The 11,817-nt window shown below is 40.4% G+C and overlaps 1 protein-coding gene across 1 annotated transcript; it reads left to right on the forward strand.

The window, feature by feature from the left end:
• The first annotated feature begins 2,811 nt into the window (after positions 1-2,811).
• NPVF (neuropeptide VF precursor) lies at positions 2,812-6,429 on the forward strand. Its single transcript, XM_019959576.2, has 3 exons — positions 2,812-2,949; positions 4,377-4,777; positions 6,116-6,429. The coding sequence occupies exons 1-3, from the start codon at positions 2,812-2,814 to the stop codon at positions 6,165-6,167; spliced, it is 591 nt and encodes a 196-aa protein (XP_019815135.2). The 3' UTR covers positions 6,168-6,429.
• Positions 6,430-11,817: the final 5,388 nt, after the last annotated feature.

Consider the following 11,817-nt stretch of genomic DNA (forward strand, 5'->3'; position numbering starts at 1 on the left):
ACACTTCTTCACCATCGACACCTTCTCCCGGTACAGCCTGAATTTCAGTTTGTCCTCTCCTTGGATTTTCTCCCTTGGCCCTCATGTATTCCTTACCCCTTTAGTTAATCTCCTAGTACAATTAATAATTCCTTATATGAACCATTTCCTATTCAAATCACTGTGTGCTTTCTACCTTCTGATCGGACCCTGACCAATACTGTAACTATTCAATGAAATGGAAAACAGGAGGAGAGAGAGGTTATTGAACAGATAAATTCCATTTTGGACATACTGGACTTGAGATGCTTGTGGGAATCCCAACAGCACTGTCTGGTAGGAAGCTGAGTATCCGGGGTTTCCAAAGCTTAGGACAAGTATCCGGGATGAAGAGAGATGCTTAGAAGGGAGTAGCCTTAAGGTCTCTAAAATCTTAGTAAATGAAGCATGTGTGTAAATGTCACATGTCGGGGAGACATATTTTATTTTGTATGCTTGTGTGTTTCATTAAGAATCCCTAACTGTGCTATGTATATGGCAGTACATTTCATCAAAAGATTTATAGTCATTTTGTACTGCGTATGTTAGGCAATGTTGTTTTATATCTGTTAACATTTTCCAAGCTAACAGAAGATGTAGTTGAAAAGAGCCAAGCCCTATATTAATAAGATTAGAACTCTAATTACACTCCAAACTTGGAAGTTTAAAATATGGTTGAGGCTAGTGGGTAATTAATCATATCAGCTACTCTGGATACTGACTTCAGCCAGAAAAATCAGTGGATGTGCCAAAACCCCAAAGAGCAGCACTGAAAACTGGTCAACTGCTCAAGGCTGAAACAACTACAGACAAGCATGTTTTGAAAGAGACCCAAGCTGGTTCATTCTGCCTTTTCCAGGGTCAGAGCTCAGCCGACAAAACTTGTTCCTTGCTTCACCCACTTAAAAGTTTGGAGCTACTGACCACAAAAAAAAAAAAAGGAAGTTCCATCAGCAGTTTACAAAGGAACAATTTGGAAGAGAAATGTATAAAATCCTCAGGGAAATTAAACCCAATAATCCAATAACAGCATTACAAAATTAACATTAGACTATGAATTGAATTAATTGCCTCCTACTGTGGGGATTCTTGGCTACCCAGAGTCTGAAACAAATGAGACCAACGATGTCAACTGCCATAAGAGAGACCAGAGGAAAGTATAATCTTGGGGTAACCAAGAGTTTGTCACACAATTGTCTTTCAACTTTCTGATTTATCCTGGTGATCTTTAATATGGAGAAAGGTCTTCACCTCTGCCCAACTCATACCTCAGATTATGGTAGATGAGCGAGAGAAGCTAGGGGTATTTTTTTTTTTGGTTGCACTGGGTCTTCTCTGAAGAGTGGGGGCTACTCTTCATTACGTTGCACAGGCTTCTCATCATGATGGCTTCTCTTGTCGAGGAACGTAGGCTCTAGGTGTGCGGGGTCAGGAGTTGCAGCACACGGCCTCAGTAGTTGTGGCACAAAGGCGTATTTGCCCCCTGCTTCCCCTGCCCGCCCCCAACCCCCAGCATGTGGCATCCTCCCAGACCAGGGATTGAACCCACGTTCCCTGCATTGGCAGGTGGACTCCCATTCACTGTGCCACCGGGAAAGTCCCAAGATAGTACAATTCTTGACATAAAAGGTGGATTTTTATGACTTGCTTTTTTGGGAATTCACCTCTAAGTGCCTGTATCTAGAAGTAGCTGGAGTGTTAGAAATAGATCACCCTTAAGGTCTTTTTCTCCTAAGAGGGCTAAATGGACAGGGGAAACAGGTAATGATTTCTCTAGAATCTAGGCAGGAATATAGGCAGTCCGGTGATAAGGCAGACCTTTAAGAATACCAGTCAGCTGTTCTGAAAGAGACTTGCTTTGGCATTTCAGTAAATAAGCATTTATTTCTGTAAATTCTTTTCTTATGCCATGATGTCAGTGAGCCTGTGGCAGGGCAAGATTACCTAAACAGCATAGGTCAGGGAACAACAAAATTAGCATGTGTGTGATTTACCAGTCCTCTGCCAGCATTCTTTAAGGGGTTTGAGGTGGAAGGTAGGATGTGGCATCATCATAGAAATAAAATCCTGGTGATTTACACAGTTTTGCCAAATAAGGCCCTCAGGGCAGATGCAAAAGGCCTTGAACTGCCTCCAGCCTCTCCCGAGACAGCCAGTTTGTCAAAATGCCTATGGCTTGGTCTTATGCACACCCTTCAGGTTACAGCTGACATTTACTCCTGAAGCTTTTTAATAACAAAGCAGCATTTTACAAAAAGTTAATTAATGGCATTTTATTTCAGTCTTATGTGATTTGGAATTCTTTTCACACTCTTAATTTTGTCTGACATTTTGAAAATACTATGCCTAACTCTTTTGTGTGAATAAAAAATTTTTTTCAAACATAGCTAACACATATTGAACACTTTTCCTTTCTCCCAAGAATTGACGCAAACACCAAAGACAAAATAGTTCTTTTTTGAGCTCAGAGAAATGAAGCATTCAGTTTGTTTGGAATCTTAATGATGATGGCCCCAAACTTATCTAATTAAATACTCCTTCATGATGAAGGAAATTATTTTCAAAGTTAATGAATTTGCAAGCAGAAATGTTGCTGTCTTCCTAGAATGAATTACTCACATTCCTCACATACATATTTCAGTTAAACACTAATTAATGTTGGTGTTTAAAACACGTGGGATTGATTTCCCAATGAAAGCAAACTTTGTTTTTAGACAGTATAAAAAGACCACAATTTCCTTTTGTATAGACATCAGGCTGCACATATAAACTTAATTCTAGATTTTGGACAAAATGGAAATTATTTCATTAAAACGATTCATTTTATTGATGTTAGCCACTTCAAGCTTGTTAACATCAAACATCTTCTGCACAGACAAATCAAGGATGCCCAATCTTTACAGCAAAAAGAATTATGACAAATATTCCGAGGTAAGTTTTTTAACTCTGTCTAACATGACTAGCATTCACCATTGAATATTTGTTCTGAGTCTAGTGCTTTTGTAAAGAGTAAGGAATAAGTTTGTGGTTTGCTTTTTGTCACACTTCAGCCCATCCAGGGCAGTGTATTGATGTAACTTGTATTTTGTAGCAAAACTGCACACAGCCTGGTCTCATGACCGTTTTAGTGCAGAGTATGATACTTAGCAAGGATAAGGTGCATTAATAATTGTCAATTGACTCAGAAGTGCACAGTTGAAGTAAAGAATTGCAGAAATAAGTACTGGTTATATTTCAGCTGAACATTTAAGTTATATTTCTATATCTAAGAAAAATGTTTACTCCTAAATGGTGGAATTCCACTTTTTTTTATTTTCTTCTCTATGCCTTCATGTAAATTCCCTCATTTGCTAAAATAAGTAGGTATTATTTTCTACAATAAGAAAAGTTACTTTAAAATCTTCATATGGACAAACTTTCATGGCCAAACTAAATCTAATTAAATATTTGCTGTATTTTAAATGGTTCCTTTAAAGTTGGTATGGTCATGCTGTAGTAACCCACAAACCAATCAGTGTTTTACTAATGTAATTTACATACTAATAAAATATAACCAGTTTCTTGAAACATGTTTTTAGGTAAAAAAGAAGTCTCTGCCAATTGTACCCCAGAACTTGGCTAGCATGGGCCCACCACTTTGACTTTTAAAGATGAGGGAAACAAGAGACATGGAGAGGCAGTGGAAAATGTCTCTAAAAGCAATATATAAAAACATATGAAATATTTTATAAACAAAATGAAGCAAAAACTGAAGGAGGGATAGTTACGGAGTTTGGGATTGACAAGTACACACTGCTATCTCTAAAACAGATAACAACAAGGACCCACTGTACAGCACAGGGAACTTGGCTCAATATTATATAACAATCTAAATGGGAAAAGAATTTGAAAAAGAATAGATACATGTATATGTATAACTGAACCACTTTGCTATACACCTGAAACTGTCACAACATTGTTAACCAACTATACTCCAATAGAAAATAAAGTTAAAAAAAAATAACCACAGTAAAATAAAATTTCACTTCAATATTTCATTATGTTCCTGCTCCTCGAATACATTGCTGCACTCACTATATATATTAATATTTTATAGTTGTCTTATAGTAGTCCAGGGATGGAGAAACTAGATTGCTTTAAGAAGCTTAATATAAATTATCTATTTTAAAAATTTTAAAAATTCTGTACATGAAAGCACAAACTTTGTTCACAGCTTTAACATTTCTACCAATTAAAGTCTGGATTTAACATAATGTAGTAATTTAAACTATTGCTTACAATAGTTTAAATTTATTAGTAAATTAAATAATTTACTATAATTTACTAATAAATTATTTAATGGTTATTTCTAATTATAGCCTAGAGGAGATCTAGGCTGGGAGAAAGAAAGAAGTCTTACTTTTGAAGAAGTAAAAGATTGGGCTCCAAAAATTAAGATGAATAAACCTGTAGTCAACAAAATGCCACCTTCTGCAGCCAACCTGCCACTGAGATTTGGGAGGAACACGGAAGAAGAAAGGAGCACTAGGGCGATGGCCCACCTGCCTCTGAGACTCGGAAAAAATAGAGAGGACAGCCTCTCCAGATGGGTCCCAAATCTGCCCCAGAGGTTTGGAAGAACAACAACAGCCAAAAGCATTACCAAGACCCTGAGTAATTTGCTCCAACAGTCCATGCATTCACCATCTACCAATGGGCTACTCTACTCCATGACCTGCCAGCCCCAAGAAATCCAGAATCCTGGTCAAAAGAACCTAAGGTAAATACTTGAATGCCAATTAAATGCACATGCAGTTAGCAGAGCTAGTCTAGAAACTTTTAAAACGCTTACATTTTTTCAAAAGAAGTTTCTAAGAGAGTTTTTACGTTTCTTAGGACTCCCTTGGTAGTCCAGTGGTTAAGAATCCACCTTCCAATGCAGGGGATGAAGGTTCCATCCCATCTTCACTAAGATCCCACGTGCCGGAGGGCAAGTAAGCCCATGCACCACAACTACTGAGCCTGCCTGCTCTAGATCCCGTGCTCCCCCTGCCTTGAGCTGCAACTAGAGAAAGCCTGTATGCTGCAATAAAGACCCAGCACAGCTAAAAAAAACTTTTTAAAGAGAGAGAAAAGAAAAAAGCTAAGTTTGTAAGAAGGAAAAGGCACAGGGAAATGAACACCTATAAATTGAGAGGGTCATTTCCTATGGCTCAGATGGTAAAGAATCTGCCTGCAATGCAGGAAACCGGGGTTCAATCCCTGGGTCAGGAAGACCCTCAGGAGAAGGAAATGGCAACCCACTCCAGTATTCTTGCCTGGAGAATCCCATGGACAGGGGAGCCTGGCGGGCTACAGTCCATGGGGTCACAAAGAGTTGGACACGACAAAGTGACTAACACATACACACACTGATATTAAGTCATGAGTTAGCTTCCCCTAAACCACATATGGGTATCCCTCACATTTCTCTACAGCCACACTCTAAGCAGTAACAGGCAGTGATAGAATAAGGAATTCATGCCTATGAGGTATCGTCCAACATTTGACTTCTCTAACATGAAAGCTCCCCATGAGGGAGTTGTCTGCAAGTACAAAGGACACTATTTCAAAAACCCAGGTTTCAAATTCAGATCTTCTTCCTCAACTTTAAATCAAAATTTCTTTTTCCAGAATCTCATGTTATAAATAATTCCTGTTATTATAATTATTCTTTGTATTGATATGTATTTATTGAATATCTACTAGTACAAATCCTAGCATAAACTACTATAAGAAGTTCAAAATTTTAATAAGCTACCTACATATTATTTTCTAGTAGAGCAAATGTTAAAAAAAATGTTTTATATAAAACAACATGACTCTACTGGTAGAGTTTGGCAATGAATCAGATGTCAGGAGTTGGGTGGCAATGAGTGAGAGAGATGAGTCCATGGTTAAGTTTGTCATTCTAAGTGCTCATTACAAATTCAGGATCCCATCAATGTCGCACTCATTTCAAGTGCTGCACAATTCAACTCAGGTATAATTAGGCAATTGGGATCATGGCCTGCATTTGTATGTTTTCACATGCTATTGTTGTGATGGATGAGAACATTTTGCGCTGCTTACATTTTAGGAGACGGGGATTCCAGAAAATAGATGATGCAGAATTGAAACAAGAAAAATAAGAAATCTGGAGCCTGTCCCTAAAGACGACTTAAAGCTGTAGCCTGTAATCTGCAAAGAAATCTATGGTGAAGACAAAGAATGAAGTCACTGTTCTCTTGTAATAAATTATCATTCACAGCAAGTTTTCCTTCTTAGTACAGCTAATATCGTGAAAAGTTAAAAAATGTAAAAAATACTGTAATGTAAAGATGAAATAATTTTGTCTAAATAAAAAGAGCATTGCATACACTTAAGAAGCCTTTGGTAATGGGGAGAAGAGAAGAGGAGAGATGGACTTAAGCCACACCATCTTATGAATACAGCTACCCTTAAGTAAAAATTTAAACAGAGGAGCAGCCTGGCAAATTTTACAATGAATATTAAATTATTTAACATAATAACATGTTTGACAATTAAATGAACATGAATAATAAACCATTTCCCAATATTTTTATACACCTACTTTTTCATTGTATCAGCTGTTAGTAAATACATGATAGATTGAAAATCTTTTTAAAAAACAGATAAAAGAAAAAAGCAATTATTACACACCTCTTTAAGTGTCTCTTCTATCCATAACTGAAAATTTGCCTTCTGGTATGTTTTTTCCTCCTCATTTACTATTTCAAGTTTTTGATTTGTAGACAAAACCTAATTACTCTTAAAACTAACAATTTATGAACACAATATACCACCACCCGGATGTACAGTGATTCAACTTTAGTCATAGAATAAGAAGTCCTTAATCAGATTTATTAAGCAATCTTAATTCCTTAAGGTACAAACCAGGAGTGGCAGTAATTGTCTCCTATCCTGCCCCCAGCTGGGCTGTGTTGAATCCCCTTTCCCTGCTGGGCAGAGATCTCTTAATAATACCCCAGACACACTCTTCAACTTCCTCATCACTGCTTGATATTAAAAAACTCAGTCAACTCCAGCTGAAGATGGCCGACTCATAGCCAAATCAAAGTTTCCCCTCCCCCGTGGCTGGGGGCTGGGGGCTGGGAGGACGTGAAGCCAGAAAGAGGCAAGGCTGCTCCTTCTCTCTTCCTCTTTCCTCCCCTTTCTCACCCCCGAGGTAGGGTGGTGGGAGGGAAAAATGGTAGGCCTCTGCAAAACAGTCTTCTCTTCTGATTTCTCCAAGTTGGGTGGGTGAGGGAGGGGGATGGGTATTTTTGAGTGGGGGTGGAGAATCGAAAGTCCCTGTCTGGTCTTCTCGTTATAATGTTACTTCTTCTACTTTTTGAATACTTTGGGAAGCACTCAGGGAATGTCACACTGCCCAGGTCAGTGACCTAAGACACCTGGATGCTTCCTGATCTCTTCCAGTCATCCTCATCTCATCTGTACTCTTACTGCCAGAAAGAAACACTCAAGGCAGCTACCTTCTCAGTGTCCACTTGATTTACAGAAAAGGCAGAGGTCCTCGTCATGCCAAGACAGGACTTAAGCTGCTTCTGGGATGCCCCGCCACTGCCGCCATTTGTCTCCAAGCCCCTCTGCCCCACTTAGGTGGGGCAGAGGCAGGCCAGCAAGCCTACTGCCTACACACGCTACCTACCAGAAATGCATGGCCAGTACCTGCTTTGTGACTCCCACTCTGTCTTTCTAGAAACCTCTCGTTTGGTTTCAGGGTGAGGGACAGCTGTAGCAGCCCTCCCAGTCAACCTCTCGCCCACCACCAGGAGACTGGGGGATGCGGAGACAGGGATCGGGCAAGGCAGGGGCTGATGAGACTCTGCCATCACTTCATAAACCCTGAAGGGGTGTCTGGCCCCCCGCCATTCATGACTTGCATTATAAAAGTATTCAGCACCTCTGGACTTCCAGATTTGGTCCCAATTGCTCATCCTGAGCAAAGTGAAAGTATGAAACATTCTGCTGTACTAATAAATTAATAAACAGAAAGCCACTCGGTCCCTCGATACTATATGACACAAGAAAATTTATTGTCCTAGAACATGGGTTCTTTACCTAAACCCTTGAAATTTATTGAAAATAAATATTAAGTGAATAACCAACTGTCAGCTGCCCCCTAACCCACAGAGCTTACTCTGTTTCAGCCCCTTGGTACCCACTTCACCAGCTTCTACAAGAAATCCATTCACATAAGGAAGTCTGCAACCTCTCTGAGGACTTGAGGGATCTCAAGGAGGAGGTCACACTGCACGTGATTTCACTGAGAAAAGTCTTGAATAGACAAGCCTCTTGTTCCAAGTCTCTCTTTAACTGGAACCCTAGCAGGGTCTCCTCCTCTTTTGACCTCTGACATTCACCAGGGTAGCGTTATGGCCATGTGACCCTTGCAGGTACACAGGGCCCCACATTTGGTTAAATGCTTTATTGTCACTGTCCTGAAATTCTCAATACATTTGAACAAGGAGTTCTGCACTTTTTATTTTGCAGTGGGCCCTGCAAACTATGTAGCCTGTCCTGCTCCTCCTATTTCAGCCCTGTTGGTACCTCTGCCTTTTCTCACGATGTCCAATGCCTCCCTGTTTTGTCTGATGTTTATCTGACTGTCCCAGTCTTAGCTGTGACATACAGGAACTTTAGTTGTGGTATGTAGGACCCAGTTCCCCCCTGCACTGGGTGTGCAGAGTCTTAGCCACTGGACCATCAGGGAAGTCCCTTCCCCTCTTTATTTATGAGAACAGCTTTTGTTTTCTGGGCTTCCCTGATAGCTCAGGTGGTAAAGAACCTGCCTACAAGGCAGGAGACTCCAGTTTGATTCCTGGGTCTGGAAGATCTGATCAAGAAGGGATAGGCTACCCACTCCAGTATTCTTCAGCTTCCCTGGTGGTTCAGCTGGTAAAGAATCCGCCTGCAATGCAGGAGGCCTGGGTTCCATCCCTGGTTTGGGAAGATCCCCTGGAGAAGGGAAAGGCTACCCACTACAATATTTTGACCTGGAGAATTCCATGGACTATATAGTCCGTGGTGTGGCAAAGAACCGGATATGACTGAGTGGCTTTCACTTTCACTTTTGTTTTCTACATGAAACTCAAGGGCCAGCTTATCACACAGGCCTGAGAAATCTGTTTATACCCCACAGTAGGTAAAAAATATAACTGCATGACTCATGAAACGTCAAAATGCAAAATTTTTTGTGTGTGACCCACCACCCCCTTTAAAATGTAAAGGATGGGGAACAGGCTGTGCAGAAATCTTTCACTGGCCCTGGATAGAAACTTGGGCAGATGCCATGAACTTCACTGTTGCTCTTAAGTGGTTCTTTGGCCTAAGTCAAAAATGCACAGTCTCAATTCTATTGTAATCAACATTTCAATCTGCATTCATTCATTCATGTTCAACTCTTCCCATGTGAGATCTGAGCTGGGTGACAGGAAGGAGACTGACTTCTGCTTTCTTTTCCAGCCTCAATTGCTTCCTCACTCTCTGGCTTTGTTGGACTCTTCTAAGATGAAAGAGAATTTGAGAAGAGAGGCAAGGAATACAGGACAGTTCTTGCCAGGGTGAATGGATTCACTCCCAGGACCCAGAGGATGGCCCGTCCACCATAGCTGGGCTCAGCCCTTGCCGAGGGACATGGGCACCCACTCTGTTCATGCCCATTTCTCTTCGAGGGGTCCTCTTTAGTAGGGCTCAAAGCCACTTCCACAAATCTCTCTTTCCTGCAGCTCATATCTGGTTACCCACAGCTCACTCTCCACACTGGCTGTGATCCCAACACACCTCTTCTATCTTGCTGCCCCCAGACTCTTCAGCTGTGGGGCCTGGAGTTGAGCACCAATTTTTCATTTCTCTCAACCACATGGAGCACATTTCCTCATCATATGGAAGCCTCTCCCTGCTGAAGAGTAATGGGCTCAGTAATCCCTAGCACATGGGCATCGGTAGGGGGCATTCACAGCAGGGTAACAATGCTCTCCAAAGAAATCTCTTCACAAATCCAAATCTTACCCTTTTATGGTCTCCAAGTGGGTGAGAAAATTGAGGACTTAGTAGAACCACTTAACAAGCACTTCCTTCATAAAGTCTGCACATAGTGATCTGGCTTTGTAATTTTCCAATCTATCAGATTTTGGCATTTTGATTAAAACTTCACTTTTGCAACAAAGATGGAGTTCTACTTGTAAGGTATGCTCACAGCTGTTAAAAATGACATTGTCTCTGCATCATTACGTATATATGTGCATTTTTCTGGGGAGAGACTTCAGAGTTCTTGGGTAAATTCTCAGTAGACCTTGTGATGCCATAAAGTTTAAGATTTACTGCCACAGAAGATTTTTATTTCTAGAATTATTTTAAATTAATATCTAAGTCAGTTTATTAAGGAGTATTATTATCTGATTGGTTACTTAAGCACTGAGAACATAACACCCAATCAGAATCACTCAAGTGGTTTAGCCTGATCTTCCTCCAAATATTGGCTTTTTAGAATAGCAGACAATAGAAGCAAGGTGGTTAAGTGTGCTCACCTCCTCAGCTCTTCTGTGCTTTACCAGGCACATGCCCTCAAATATTCCATTCTCTACCCCGCCTCCTCTCTTCCTACACTTCACTTCCTCAAAGAAATTCCATTTGGATTCGCCCTAACATAAACCTTAGCCAGCTTGTAAAGACAAGGGGAGTGTGGGGTTTCTGGGGAAAGTTTGGGATGACGCGTGCTATACGTCAATGATTTTCAGGGAAGGCAACTTCCATGAGATCTCAGGTCCACATTTCATACATCATACTAGGACAATGACCTTGAGAAATAAAGTACTGACTCTGGGGCCAATTTCTCAGTGAGGAAAATGAAAGGTCAGTGTTCATCTAGGTGTGATCAACAAAATGAAACAGCCAAGAAAGGGGAGAGTGCCAGCCTCTACTTTCTTCATGTGAGTCTTTTCTCTTTCATTTTGTTTTCTCTAAAGACCTTCCTGCAAACATTACTCTATACTCTTCCAATGTAACTTATCATGTTATTTAATAACCATACCAAACTACATGTTATTCCCTAGAAATATACACGTTCACAAAAATATGCACATTCCTGTGCCTTCATTTGTACTAATTCCTTCAGCTCAAAGGCCCCTTTAATACTTATCAAAATCCTTCAAGGCCCAATCCTGGTCAAATTTGGATGCAACTGTATATAAAAGAAAACCTAAACAACATACATTTAACCAAGAGAGACTTTCCCCCCCCACATTTATAACAATGTCTGGAAGGAAGCAGTTCTAGGCTGGTGTGGGAATTCCAGGGTCATCAAGGACCCATCATTCCAATCACATGACTCCCACCAGGCCATCTCAACTCCCATGAGGCCATTTCACGGCTAAAAAAGGGGGCAAAGCATAGGGATGCTCTTTTTCTAAAGGACCCCATCCAACAACTTTCTCTTTCATGTCACTGGTTGGTCCAATCTGCAAAGGAAGCTGGGAAATGTAGTTTATCCTTTGGGCACACTGCATTAATGACATTAGGACAGGAAAAAAAAGCATGGATATTGGACAGGCAATCAGACAGGTCTGCCCAGCCTCTCCTCAAGCTCACTTCCTTGAAATATACATGAAATATATATTACATAAATATATTATTTCTATTACATGAAACATATAGCACATTTTAATGGTTTTCCTTTACTCAACCAAGGTCAACACTATTGACATTGTGGGCTGGATAATTTTTTGCTATGGAGTCTGCCCTGCACATCATAGGATG

This window comes from Bos indicus, chromosome 4, assembly GCF_029378745.1.
Source record: "Bos indicus isolate NIAB-ARS_2022 breed Sahiwal x Tharparkar chromosome 4, NIAB-ARS_B.indTharparkar_mat_pri_1.0, whole genome shotgun sequence".
In the NCBI taxonomy this organism is placed as follows: domain Eukaryota; kingdom Metazoa; phylum Chordata; class Mammalia; order Artiodactyla; family Bovidae; genus Bos; species Bos indicus.